Source organism: Chaetodon auriga, chromosome 7 (assembly GCF_051107435.1).
Source record: "Chaetodon auriga isolate fChaAug3 chromosome 7, fChaAug3.hap1, whole genome shotgun sequence".
In the NCBI taxonomy this organism is placed as follows: Eukaryota; Metazoa; Chordata; class Actinopteri; order Chaetodontiformes; family Chaetodontidae; genus Chaetodon; species Chaetodon auriga.
Window position 1 is genome coordinate 12,865,423 of NC_135080.1, and position 14,772 is coordinate 12,880,194.

A 14,772-nucleotide genomic window follows, 5' to 3' on the forward strand; every position below is an offset into this window, starting at 1 on the left:
GGCAGCCAAACCCACTACCACCATCCAACAGTAACAAAGCAGCCTAGTCAACCACGCAACTTGCTCATGTTGAATCGGGTTTCATGTCCTTCAATTGTTCTCAGGGACTACATGGGCTAGCCATAAAGGTTTTAGGCCTATCATAATCTCTCTGGCATACTCAAGAGGCCACGTTTCTTACAGTGGTCCCCTTGATAAGCTTTGACCTGAAAAGGGTATTATTTGTTTCTGAAGTCGTGCTCCAGCTTACCATTTGCCCCCCAGACTGCTTATTAAATTTCATGAAAATGATTGGATCCCTTGATCTGTACTGTATATGTAATTTACTCTGTGGTCAAATTGTTGCTTTAGCCCCACTTTACTCAATTCACATGATAAACAGGACATTCCAGGCTGGCATCTCCTCTAGAGGGGAGATCTTATGTTGGTTACAAGCTGAAGTGAATCTGTTAACATACATCAACACATGTATCACAGGAAATTCAATACATGTGCAATATAACAAATGCTGTCATTGCCAAAGGGTTAATGCTCCTGTCCACACACCTTTGTTTAATTTCCCGTCTCACTTATTTGTGATTGAATGTGACATTTTTTGTAAGTGATGTGAAGAAGTCTTTAAAGCAAAGTCATCCCACAATATCTGAAGGCTTATTTGTCACACTGTAGTTGTTAAGCCTTTGTGTTTTTAGCTTGTCAGAGGTATTTCCAGTTATGTGTCTCACTCCACGGCCTCAGATGCTCTCTGCCACTTTGGACCTGAACCAGACACACTGTGGTTTCACCTGGTCTGAGGCTTATTTATTCTGTTTCATCGCTGACAAACACTGCATGGCATCACTAATGATAAAGGTTGCCCATTAGTCACGATGAACCAACCCTCAAGAGGAACTGAAATGTCAGTTCGGCCAGCTATGGAAATTGTAATTGGTTCAGGTCTCAGCTGTGACTCGTTCCAGTGGGAGACTCTGTTTGGTAGCCTAATGAAAATGTGTGAAATTGATGTCAGAACCCATTAGGTTTTATTCTAGTTATAGATGACTGTTTTCATATCATATAACTGATATCGCAGAATAGGGACGAAGGGACACTTCTGTTAATCTTACACAAAGTTAGGCCACAGTTTTTTGTTGTAAAACAGGTCAGGGTCTTAGACATTGAGCATCTTCTTTGTTGGTTTTCTTTCGAAACTTTTAATCAACTAACTTGCAGGGTTTTGCTCTTATTTTGAAAGGAAGAGTGTAATGTGATCCATTACTGTGTTTGGTGTGGCTTCTGTGTGTTGATATGGCTCATCAGAGTTGGATTGATGTTTTATTGCTAGTCGATCGTGTGTTTCACCGTATATTGATTTATCTGCTTTACACATGGAAGTCTGACACTGGATTTCTATTGGCTATGGTCTGGAAATAGCCATGCTTTACATTTTGAACAGGCTGACTGATGCCTACGAGACTTCTAAGAGGTTGTTTTTGCTGATCTCAAATGCACAGTTGTTGTCGGATGTTAGACTCTTTTGATGATATCAACCAGACCAAATAATTTTTTTATCCAATGTTAGTTTTTGTGTCATTTTTGGACTAGTTATAGTTCAACACCATGCAGTCAGACCTCCACCCGGGTTGTGGTGAATCTGTGGAAAACTGGAGTTCAGTGAGTAATGCAAAAGATCAATTCAGTGGCATTAAATTCAAGCAAAGGATCAAGTCCTACTGCTTCTGTGTGACAGGAGACCCTTGAACGGCTCAATGTTAGGATCTGGACTAGTGGAAATGTTTGCATGTGGAAAAAGTGAACACAGTAAAATCTGAACTGAACTTCTAAGATTACTTAAGCGTAATAAATCTCCTTTTTCCTGAAGCAGGGAATGGGAATACAAACGTCAAACCTTGATCTTTTCCTACTTCACACAGCCGCATGCCACAAACACCAAGTAGCTCTGACTGGACAGTCTGTCCTGTTGGAAATCATGATGTCATCAATTAGACTAGAAACACTTTTGTTGTTGAGCTGTGTTTGTCTCTGTTCATCTGCTGTCTTGTGAGATCCTTTACATTTTGTGCTTTTCTCCCAGCTGATTGTCATAATATCAAATATGGACCTTTAGAGAACTTTTATGTGTTTTTGGCCACCTGGGCAGCCAGACAGGCATGTATAAAAATAAAGATCCAATTTACAGTTAAATTCCTTCTCATATGCCGTAAAGCAGTTTCAGCTGTAACTGTGGTTTTTTTTTTTTCCACAAACCCTTTAATATCAAGACTAATAACATCATGAAATGATGGCTTGGCTCAGCGGGAGAGGAAAAGGTTTGAGAGTGCTGACTGGAAAGTGAAGGTACTACCTGCCTCATAACCTCGTAACCATCTAGTATGTGTGCCTTAAGGGAGGAAAGCTCAAAAGGTAGGGTCAGCATTCAGGAATGCCGCTGAACAAAAGTGCTTAAACTTCTAAATTTAATGAACAGTACAGACACACTCCTCAAGGAAGGAATGTACAACCCCATTCCAAAAAAGCTGGGACGCTGTATAAAACATAAAATCCTTTTTGACATCCATTCAGACAAAAACAGTACGAAGACAATATATTTAAAGTTTTACCTCATCAGCATTGATTTTTGTAAATATATGTTTATTCTGAGTGTGATGCAGCAACACGTTTCAAACAAGTTGGGACAGGAGCAGCAAAGACTGGGACAGTTGTAGAATTCTCCAAAAACACCTGTTTGGAACATTCCACAGGTAAACAGGTTCACTGGTAACAGGTGATAGTATTATGATTGGGTATGAAAGGGGCGTCCTGGAAAGGCTCAGTCGTTCACAAGCAAGGATGGAGAGAGGTTCACCACTTTGTGAACACATGATTGGATAAAGGGTATTACTACATGAGCTCAGGAACACTTTGGAAAAATGTCAGTAAACACCGTTTGTTGAAATGACTGCAATGTTTTTATTTCTGTTTTAAACAACGTTCCAACTAGTGTGAAATTGGGGTTGAACATGTAAATCTAAGATTATTCTGTGTGTGTTATATCTGGTGAAGCTGTTAAGCATTTATCATCAGTGTATGAGTGCTTTATGTCTGTAGAGTCGATTACATTTTGGAGCAACTTGCTGCATACATTTGCATATAATGAGGAATGCTGCTTAAAGCTTATTATAGTATGTGAAGACAAGTACGCTGGCATATAAATAGTTTCTATTAAATTAATTCATTAGCTTAATTAGTGAACTCATTAGCATGGCAGGTTATGTTTAATATATCAATTGTGATTATAATGGGACATCAGGCAGCTAATGTGGCTCGTCTTACAATATGGTGGATATATGACCTTCACTCTCTGTTTAGGTTGTTTGTTGGTTATAACTTTAGGACTTGCTTTGCTAGAGTGAGCCAAGTATGTAGGAGTGTGTCTGATGCAGTCACAGCTAATATTAGATGGGGAACCATAGGTGTGAATGGCATTATTTTTGTCATGTCTGATAAAGAGCTCTGTACAGTTACAACTTGTGAGTGTGATGATAACACCCCAACAGAGTAGATTCAGCATTAGAGCATATACTTGATGTGGGTTAGTGTGTAGCCTGTGAATGATGACGTGGGGCTCGTCAATGCTGCTGATCAGTACCCTAGGGCGCTGAGTGGCTCGATAGGGCTGAAGGACGCTGTGTCCTCTGGGATGGAGGCATATAAATGTGGGAGCCTCTGGTCTCTGCCTCCTGCTGCCTGCTGGAGTGGGCATGAGGAGCAGTTTACACACAAGTGAGAAGAGGCTTCACGCGCTGATAAAAGGTACCACAGGTGAGGCACTGCAAGATAGGAGGTGAGGCTCTGTGTGGACGGAGGGTGGGGCTGGTTTGTGAGTTTGTGCTGCAACTTTTATGATCTGCCGAAGGTGTTTGTGTTGTAATGTTTCTGTATACGATGTAGCTCTGATTTTAGCAAGAGATTAGGTCTGTTTGCTGAAGGCATAGTTCTCTCATCTTTTTTAACACCATAATCAAGCAAAAAGTATGAAATTGAGAGGTAAACCTTTTGGCATTTCTGCTCCACTCCAAAGCTTTGCAATTGACCATCTCATCTATGTAGGTTACAGGATCGTCCATGTTGGACATTGATCTCTGTGCTTTGGTTGTAGCACAGGAAACAGGTCACTGATTTCCTAAACTGTGAAACTATCAATTTCTCCTCTGCCCTAAAGCTCTAAATCCCAGCATAATTAGAACTGTAGGTCATGGATGGAGGACATAAACCATGTAGGGATTACATGACAAGCTTTTTTAACTCTGACAGTGATGGAGGGATATCAAACATAAAATTGGAAAGAATTAGCATCAGACATAAAGTCCTATCCAGTGGGGATATTAACGTTTAAGGGGATAAAACAAATCCAGAGTGGCTCTAAACTTTAAATGAAATCTTTGGGCAAGTGTGTCTCAGTGCGTTTTACTTTGAATTTTCATCAAACTTTCAATGACTCCCTGCATTATGTAACTGCAGCTGGCACAGATAATCTTATCTGCTGGCACTGACATCAGCTGGACCTGGTGCATTTTTGCTGGTGCCTGAAACACTGACCAGGGCATATCAGAGGAACTAATAACATGAGGCAGTGCTGTAATGGCAGGAGGCCAACATTATATGGGAAGACTGTGGAAACAACTGCCCTCAAAATATCATTATTCATCACCCAACCATCTCTCTGGTTACTCAACCAAACGGTCGTCTTATCTGCTCTGCAATCATACCATTTCCTGTGGTAAATGGTATGTTTTTGTTTCATATCTCCTTAGTCTGGTTTTATTTAATCATTTGATTTTTTTCATCTTCTTTCTTGTCTTCATCTGCCTTGCCTGAACACATCCACTCCTCTTCTCGCACCATGCTGCCTCTTGAACCACGTGCACCTCATTTCCTCATGGCGGACTCTTGGGGGTCCTGCTCCATCCTTTCCTTACATGACCCCCCCGTTCTTTACCCTGATAAAACCTCTCCACGTGTGTGCTCCCTTCTGGTTGGAGATTGCAGAGTGCACTGTAGCCCCCATCGCAATGGAGGACAGTGACCACGAGGTTCACTCTTCATCAGATGAGCAGGACTCCTGTCATGCCTCCCCTAATCACAGCAGGGACCATGATGCTGAACAGGTACCCCTCAAAACTCCTGAATTCTTTATTTAACTCCCCCTCTAGTCACAGTCTTTGACTGATTTGGCCACAACAAACATACTGTACAGTTAGAAGTTATGGTCAACATAACTTTACCCATTGAACCTCAACTGTCTCTTTCTCTAAGTGTACTTTTCACTCAGGCCAAAAGTTCTACCTTGGTGCTTCATGTGTCCTGCCATGTGAGCAGCCCGCTCCGCTTTTACCCCTCAGCTAACGTATAGTGCATAAACATGAGTCACAGTACGTCTCCCGTACTGAATTTAAATGGCCTCATTGCTTTCTGAGGGCCACTGCATTATTTATCTTTGTGCTCGACTAGCAGGAAGACTATAGTCTGTGGGGCTGGGTGGTAACTGGAGTCCAGAATATGCATAGCAGCCTACGCTTCAACTGTGGATCCTCTTACAAGAGAAGCCACACTTTGCCATTTTTTATTTTAGCTTTGTGGCAGCTTTGTGTTACCCCTGGAAATCTGGGAATGAAGAATGAACTATGTACCTAGTGCCTAAGGTAGTCCTTTAATAACAACCATAAAGATTTGCCTTTTGCCTCACATTAGCTCTAGTGGTAAGGAGATTTCTAATCCATGATATAGGAAAAATGAATGTCAGATTAGATACACAGTATTATTGTTAACCTCAAACATGATCCAACTTCATGAATGAAAGTGATTACCAGCTGGACTGAACCTTACATGGACCAGTGTCTATTTGGAACTGCAGTTTAAAGGCTCATAAGCATGTATTATAATTAATTAAACAGGTTCATTGCCTTAAAGTATCAGTATTAGTAAAGTCGACATTCAGAAGGTTAATAGTTATGAGACTACATGCTATACTGGTTGAGATCATATTATAATCACATTATAGAAAACTTTCTGTCAGAAAAAAATTCCTTCTTGTTTGACTTCTGCAATGCGTATTCATCATCGTAACGTGTCTCAGTAAGACATTATATTCCATCAGCGTAAAATGAGACAACTGTTTCTAAAGGTGTGAATCTTCTGCCCTCTGGATCTCCATCCCCCTCCCTTCTACATCCACACATGACCTCTCTTCCTATCTTTGCCTTCACCTTCTATTTTTTCCTCATCCGCCCCCTTCAACCATGGCGTCTCTCTAGCATTCAGGCCAAGCTTCAGACGACTCAGAGGTGGAGAACATTATGCAAGACCCTCACCACCCAGGAGGGCATGACCACCACCACCATGACCACAAGCACCACCACCATCATGGCCATGAGCCTCATGATGCAGACAGGGACGCTGAGGGCGAAGACCGCCCCCACACCCCGTCATATTTGCGGCCCCCTGTGGCTGGTAGGGCGCAGTCAGATTCAGGTTCAGACCCCAGTTTACCGCAGAGCAGAAGTGTGGAGTTTGACATGTCATCCCCCGTCAGTCCCTCCAGGCCCAAGAGTCCCTGGGGTCTCTTTGATCCGTACAACAATAATGAGGTAACTGTGGGAAGCCCAGCCAAAAAACCCAGCAAGGAGAAACAACATCCGAGTGGTTTAGTTCTGCTATCAAGGCAATGCTGTGTGTGTGCTGTAATGTGTTTGTCTTCAGACTGATGAGGAGAGTTCATAGGATGTGATAGAGCTTGTGTAAGATTGTGAAAAAGTCTAAAACTAATATGTTGCTTCATTTGATGAGAAGAAAAGGTTGATTTGTGCTTATTTTCCTCTGGTCCGTTGGTTGAACAGGTTGTGATTGGTTCTGTGGTGGTAGTGTTGCTTTTGTTGTGTTGTTTACTTAACTGACACCTTTTGTGGGAAAGTTAAAATACTGTGAATTTTTGAGTTGTTCATAACTGAAACATGGGTTTTACACGGTCATATATATGCATGGTAATGTGTGCTTCCCTGATGTATTATTTCCCTTTTTTAGGACCAGGACAAAGAATATGTGGGTTTTGCGACACTGCCAAACCAGGTGCACCGCAAGTCAGTCAAGAAGGGATTTGACTTCACACTCATGGTGGCAGGTAAATCCTTGTTTTCACACTGGTAGACGTGTGATCATAAGCCCACCTATTACTTTGAAGAGACAGCTAATCCCAAAATCTTGAACCTCTCTTGTTTGTTCTTTGTTTGAAGGGGAGTCCGGCCTGGGAAAGTCCACCCTGGTCAACAGTCTCTTTCTCACAGACCTTTACAAAGATAGGAAGCTGCTCAATGCTGAAGGTGAGGAAGCCACAGCTTTTAATATATATACATTTTTTTTGTTTTGTTTAAATATTTGTCCTACAGTATTAAAAACCGGTCTGTTTGCATCCTCTCCCTAGAGCGAATCACACAAACAGTAGAAATTACTAAACACACAGTGGATATAGAAGAGAAAGGTGTCAAACTGAAGCTCACCATCGTGGACACCCCTGGGTTTGGGGATGCTGTAAACAACACTGAATGGTAAATGTTAAACATCTTTCATTAGTATAAGAACCTGAACAAAAAAAACAAAGTGGTTAGCCCTGCTGTGTTCAAAAACTCCTGTGCAGTAGGTCTGCATTGCCTCAGAGACTGAACGTCCCTGTGTGTTTCTGCTCTAGCTGGAAGTCAGTGGCTGACTACATCGACCAGCAGTTTGAGCAGTACTTCAGGGACGAGAGTGGCCTCAACCGCAAGAACATCCAGGACAACCGCGTTCACTGCTGCCTCTATTTCATCTCTCCCTTTGGTCATGGGTATGACAAATCTGCAGTGCCCTCATAGGGATTAGTTAGCCTCTCGCTCTCTTTTATCAGTCCTAATAATAGGGACTATTAACCCCTTTCTACTGTAGCATGTAATGTCTGTGCTGGCATCCTAATCAGATCAGTGACTGCTTTTACTTTGCCTAAATTACATCACAGCAACTTGCCTGCTCATGCACAGCTTTTTTGTGCAGCGCACACACAGCCACCTGAGTATCTTATCGTAAATATCTCGGACAGCAGTATTCTACTCACAGTGCATTCAGCCCCATAAATTGTTAATGCAGTGGGGCTCCTGCTGAGAGTTAAAGCAGTTCTCCGCTGCCTTCAGGTGAAATCACATCGTGCTGCAGTGCTTTCATTCTAATCAATTGTTTGTGCTGAGCGCTGATGTGGCGCTTTTCAGTGCATCTGTGCACATGCACTGTTCCACATCACCGTGCTCGTTAAAGAACAGATATACCATAAACCTCATGTAATGCTGCAGTGCATTTTTAAAGTCGTTGTGATAGAGAAACGGTGCCCTCTGTTGATGAGCTTCTGTCATCACTCCACACCTAGAGGTCCCTTGGAGAGCAAGCCTCCTCCACCTCCTCCTCCTCCTCATAGTCTTAAATCTTATGTCATATCAGTGTTATCAGTGTGCTAAAAACAAACATGTTCATTAGGAGAAAAACACACTGTTAGTGTAAGTTATAGACTTCATCTGCAATAGTGATACAGATAATTAAATGATTAATGAATTTCAAAAACACTCTAGGTGTTCCTTTGAGGGCACTGTGTACTACATGTGTATTTATGTGGTGGGTTTCTTCCAGACTCCGGCCTTTGGATGTGGAGTTTATGAAAGCTCTGCATGAGAAGGTTAACATCGTCCCCATTTTGGCCAAAGCAGACACACTCACCCCCAGTGAAGTCAAGAAAAAGAAAATCAAGGCAAGACTGATCTGTCAATAAACTGTCAATATGTACATGTGTTGGAATCCAGGTTTTCACTCTGCTCTTTCTCCTTACAGATCAGAGAGGAGATTGAGCAGTATGGGATCAAGATATACCAGTTCCCTGACTGTGACTCTGACGAAGATGAGGATTTTAAACAGCAGGACAGTGAGCTGAAGGTGAGAAATTTACTTCCTATTTCTTTTCCACATTTGGGGTGTGCAGGCTGCAGTCAGCACTGCAACACACAGCATATCAGATATTAATGCTTGAAAGCCATTCAAGAAAAGATATGCACTAATAGCAGATATATCATGATACATTTTCATTTTTCTGATCACATCACAGATAATTATCTGCTTAATAGAGTGAAGACACGTTAAAGTGAATATACAGACTGTGTAACAGAAGACCTTGGCTGTCAATTCACTACTAACTGCAGTCTTGATGAGTCAACCGTTCTTTGCTCCTCTGGCATCATAAGCTGGCAGTGAGGACAGTCAGTGTGCCAGTACATCTCTCTTTGCCTCTGTCCTTGAGTAGCCTGTGATTATGATAACTGAAGCAGAGAAAGGAAAAATGGGAGTGAAAGATGGAGGAATTTAAATATTGAATGGGAAGGGTTTCTTCTGATTACATTAATCCATCTTACCTCATTTTTATCCTGAGTGCAGTTTCAATCTTTAATCTCATCTCACTTCCACTTGTTCTTGGTTTAGTTAATTCACCTGCTTTACATTTTAATTTATTTATTGCAAAGATTTTATTTTTTTATTGATTTGGATTTTTATTACTTTTACTTTTGAATCACCATTTTTAAATAACCTTCATATTTGCATTTCTTGTTGTCTAGGACCTGTCTGTTTTTAATTCAGCTATTTTGGAAATTAGATCTCTACCTCAAGTTAAATAAAGGCTGAATGATTAGAAATAAGAAGTAACATAAATGTGGAGTTTTGGTTCAAATGAGAGTAAGTGAAATGAGAACGAAAAGGAAAGATGGTACTGAGGAGACAAATGTGGACAATAAACACATCTGCACTGCACCACCCACTGGTTCATCCTTAACAGCCAACTCATCTCCACCCTGCCAAACACTGCTTTCATTTTATGATCATTTCTGTTCTCCCAACAAGGAAAGCATTCCCTTTGCAGTAATTGGCAGCAACACAGTGGTGGAGGCCAAAGGGAAGCGGGTACGAGGCCGTCTCTACCCGTGGGGCATCGTAGAGGGTAGGCCCGTTCTCTTTGTCCAATTTAATTGTCGCATTTACATGTTGTATCGACGTGTTGAAACTGATCATCACACCGTGGTTTGCAGTGGAGAACTCGGCTCATTGTGATTTCGTGAAGCTGAGGAACATGCTCGTTCGCACACATATGCAAGATCTGAAGGACGTGACCCGGGAGACTCACTACGAGAACTACAGGGCCCACTGCATCCAGAGCATGACCCGCATGGTGGTGAAGGAACGCAACCGCAAGTATGCTTACACTGAAGCAAGAGATGAATATATTAAATGCGTGCATACCTATTAAATATCAAGAGATAAGAACTATAGAAAATATAGACATTACTTGCTTTACTCACGTTTAAGACATTCAGATTTACATAACTGGAACTTTGGTATTTTTCAGTGTATTGAATAGGTTGAGTTTTTTCCTATATTTGCCCTCACAGGTAAAGTGCTGTAAAGTGTTAATGAGGTCTGTCAACACCATTAGGCAGACAACGTAGAGCAACTAATTACACAGAGCCAAAGGCACAAAAGAGTTAGGTTGCATGTTGTGCAGATGACAGTTTTTGAGTTTGTGATGATGATTGAGAAAAGCAGACTTGACCAGGTGCGTGCTCAGGTACAACCCTGATTCCCAAACAGAGCGTTATGTAAAACATAGATAAAACAGAACTCAATCATTTTCTAATCCTTTTTGACACATATTCAATTGAAAACAATACAAAGACAATATATTTAAAGTGTTCTCTCATCAACTTCATTCATTTTTGCTTTCCAAAAACAAACTTTAAATATTAAATGTTGAGCTTCCCTACAATGTACATCTCTCTGCAGTAAACTAACCAGGGAAAGCGGCACAGACTTCCCTATCCCTGTGGCGCCCGGAGTGGCTGACAGCGAGACAGAAAAGCTCATCCGAGAGAAAGACGAGGAGGTACGGCACGCCGACTACGAACCGGACTCACACCACCATGATCACGACCACAAGCACGAGCCTGAACACAATTCTGACCACCACGAGCACTCAGACCCTCGACCCAACCCAGAGACACAATCAGATTATAAAGGCGATGAAGCCCTCTGAGTTGTTTATCCATAAGCTTTCTTTGAAATGCACGAGTCATGTTTTATGGCGCTGACAATGAGTAGCCTCACAAAACATGAACTGGTGCAATTATACATTCAAACCCCAACCCCCTGTCCTCTCAAGTCCTTTGGACCTTTGAACTGTGGGTAGGAAAAGAGCTTTCCACATAAAGACTATGCACATAGGCATGATTTGTTTATTTTGTACATGCACATACTCATAGAGTTTAGGTTTACTAAGGTTCAACGCTGCCAGTGCGGTTGCAAACACCAAACGAAGGTACTAATATTGTTAGAATTCAACAATAATTTTCAGTACGCCAACAATCATATTCAAGGGTGAGGAAATACCATTAGATGAAATATTTCTTTTAGGTTCCTAATATTTAAATTGGTCACATACAGTACGAGTCCTGTCATGGTGAAACCTTCTCAGTTAATATGAACTGAGCAGGCAGAAATTCATCTGTTCATGGTGAATGATCACAGCCATCATGCTTCCCTCCTTCTTCCCACTAAAACTATTTATTTTACCAAATAAAGGGATCATTTCTCTTCAGCTGTTTTTTTTTTTTTTTGTGTGTGTGTGTGTAGCCAACATTTACAACATGGTTGGACATGACAATAGAGCTGCAACAATTTGCTGATCCATCCATTAAATATTATTGTTATTATTATTATTATTATTATTATTATTATTATTATTATTATTATTACTTTGTTGCTTGTCCTTGTATTAAATTATATCAAAATGAACATATTAGGTACTTGATGATGTCATTGTGGGCTATAGGAAACTGCAATGAGTACTGTATTTTCTCACTGTTTCCTGAAGCTGTGTAGACCAAAGGAGTATTAATTGAAAAAAAAAAATCTGATTCATCTGTGAAGAAAATAATCTTAAAATAACTAAATAATCTTAACTCTGACACTATACAATCTCACTGCATGTTGGAAAGATAGAAGAAGGTCAAATATTTTGCCAGTGAGTGCTTTGTTTGAAACAACGGCAGTTTTGCTAGTTTCCAACAAGTCTTTTGAGTTCCCTAAAACTAAATGTGAACTCAGTGTCATTAACTGGTTAACCAGCAAACTTATACAAGTAGATTTTCATGCCGTGAAATTCTGTTTTTGTAATATAAAATACTCTGTAGTGGAGGTGAAGCGGTGGCTGCAGGTGCCAGTGGTTCCCTGCAGTTGGTCATTACAGGTCACGTGATCTAGAAAGAACGGACTGATCTCCCGAGTGTTATTGATTTGTTGTCTGTGCAGTCATGTGCAAATAATTAGCTGCACTGGGCACTAACCAGCACTTGTCTCATCTTTCCTCACAGTTGCGGCGGATGCAGGAGATGCTGGAGAGGATCCAGGATCAGATGCACACTCAGAAAGACGCCTATTAACACAGGACCACAGTCACACTCTCTTTAACTGGGATATGAAAAGAAAAAAAAAAAACACCCAGGAAACCTTTATTCCTCTCTAGAACACTGACATCCCTACGTGTTCACCAAACCACCACTCGACCTCATCAACAGCACGTTTCACGCGGAGCAGGGACCTGCGAGGTGGTGGTAAGATGCTCTGACATTTGCAGCTCAACTACTCCCTTTACCTTCTCTAGAGTCTCTGACATTACGACACCACTGCTGCAAAACACTCGGCCCTCCACTCAACCCTCTCAGCTCTGTCGAAAGTTTAAAATACATTTTTTCAAAAGCAGGTTTGTTGCATTCTTCTCTAGTTTGGGGGTTTGTTTAGTCGACTTTAATGCTAAGGACAGTGATTTTTCCAACTATCTGAACTTTATTTAGCCACATGATCACAGGGTTGTTGTTTTACTATGATTTTTTTTTTTTTTTTTTTTTTAAATGTGGTGGCCTGCTCAGATTTTGTTAAGCACACTTTTCTGGTGCAAGCGTTTATTTTTACTATCTTTAAAAGGTCAACATGCATATATACTGTAATAATTTAATTTTCTATTTTACATTATATTGTTATTCATCTATGATGTGTTCCTGGTTTTATTTAACTCCACTCCGCTACACTACTTTACATTATGTATGGTTGATTGTTTGATGTAGATTTCCCTTCAGCTCATGTTCCTGTTGGTTCATTTGGTTTCATCTTTATGAAAGGATTGTTTCCATTAAAATTTGTTTTATCAGGCTCTGCATGTTTATCATAGCGTAGTCGCCACCTCTGCTGCCTGACAGCGTGGATGTTTGTGGCTCTGCTCAGTGTTGGCCAGTCTTAACTCACTACAATGCTTACTGCCATATCGGCATTTAACAATAATCCAACTTTTTACATGACAAAGGCGTCCATTATTATTTGGAGAATTCCCCAAAACAGAGTAATTTCAAAGTCAGTTCGTCTCATGGGAGCTGATCATGACCATCAATGGTTCACATGTGAGAGCTGATGACATGACACCTGTTAGCTGTTAGAGATGATTAGGACTTTGTTAAGACAAGACCCTTAATTTGCATGAGGCAAGTATCCAAAGGAAGGGCTGCATCAAAGGCCATGCAGTGTATTTATTTTTGCATGTTATTGTGAAGGTTACTCAGATTTCAGATCAACTAAGTGATCTTAAGGTTATTTATGGGCAATAAAAATATGTAGCTACTCAATTGTTGGGGGAAATATACTGAGGAGTTTTTGTTGTTGTTGGTTATAATTATATCCTCATTTCAAGGGAACTTATAAGTTGGATGTGTATGTAACCTTAATCACGAAAGCCAACAATGACAAACTTAAATGTCCAAAATTTGGGAATTTGTGTGAACTTTGTTTTGACAAGAAGAATATTGTTTTGAAAAACTAATCAAAGCCAAGAGTTATGATCGAAATGATTGAATGAACTTGATTCTCTTGCAAAGTGTTTCTGTGTTCCAAGTACAAGCCCCTGTTTCTTTATATTAAATGACTCTGCCTTATTGTGTGACCTTTGTTATGTAAAAAACAAAAATGACATTCCTTGAGCTTCAGTCCCAGAGTCAGGTATTACTTTTAGTTTTTGAATTTTTTTTATATTAAATTTGTCTTTTGTTATTCTACTTTTTTGGAGTATATTTATGTAATAAATTTATAAATGAACTGCGGATGGGGAGGGCAATATGTACAAATTCTAATATTGTAATAAATATGAATATAATTTCACATCTCCATCAGACACCGGGTCTTACTTTATGTTGTGGAAATTTAAGTGGGATTGAATGCTGGTGCTTGATAATAATTAATAATTTGCAGACAGACTTGAGTGATAAAACTTAATATTATAACAGTATACGATTCAAACCAGTCCAAATAAGTATTTCACTCCAGTTAAATTGGGGTAAGACTAAACGTTGTTGTTTGGAGTTAAAGACCACTCTGCTTAACACAAATGTTTTTAAATAATAACAGACATTTACCTAGAGCTTACATCAGTGCTGGTGTCTCAGGTGGGGTCTTGGGAGACATGTACTCGAATTTCTCAAGGAAACCTGTCAAAATACAGAAGCCAACAAATTACAAGATGACTCGTTTTGTTAGCAACAACAACAAGCTAGTAGCACGTCTTGATACTTCACATTACTTCTGCAACTCCGCTAAAGTTACCAAGTGACACCAAAAATTACTTCAGTACTAATTGATGGT

The 14,772-nt window shown here is 40.4% G+C and overlaps 1 protein-coding gene across 6 annotated transcripts in view; it reads left to right on the forward strand.

The window, feature by feature from the left end:
* The window catches only part of septin4b (septin 4b), a 43,390-nt gene extending 29,098 nt beyond the window's left edge, over positions 1 to 14,292 (forward strand). For 3 of the 6 annotated variants that reach the window (XM_076734917.1, XM_076734916.1, XM_076734915.1), the window contains exons 2-11: positions 7,060 to 7,156; positions 7,269 to 7,355; positions 7,457 to 7,580; positions 7,721 to 7,855; positions 8,683 to 8,800; positions 8,881 to 8,982; positions 9,940 to 10,036; positions 10,125 to 10,287; positions 10,876 to 10,975; positions 12,462 to 14,292. In XM_076734917.1, coding sequence (XP_076591032.1) covers positions 7,147 to 7,156; positions 7,269 to 7,355; positions 7,457 to 7,580; positions 7,721 to 7,855; positions 8,683 to 8,800; positions 8,881 to 8,982; positions 9,940 to 10,036; positions 10,125 to 10,287; positions 10,876 to 10,975; positions 12,462 to 12,530 — 1,005 coding nt within the window. In that variant the 5' untranslated portion in view covers positions 7,060 to 7,146 and the 3' untranslated portion in view covers positions 12,531 to 14,292. Of the gene's footprint in view, positions 1 to 3,725; positions 3,802 to 4,841; positions 5,148 to 6,293; positions 6,627 to 7,059; positions 7,157 to 7,268; positions 7,356 to 7,456; positions 7,581 to 7,720; positions 7,856 to 8,682; positions 8,801 to 8,880; positions 8,983 to 9,939; positions 10,037 to 10,124; positions 10,288 to 10,875; positions 10,976 to 12,461 lie in introns of those variants that run through there. The other 3 variants (XM_076734912.1, XM_076734913.1, XM_076734914.1) reach the window with 3 other exon arrangements.
* The last annotated feature ends 480 nt before the right edge of the window (positions 14,293 to 14,772 follow it).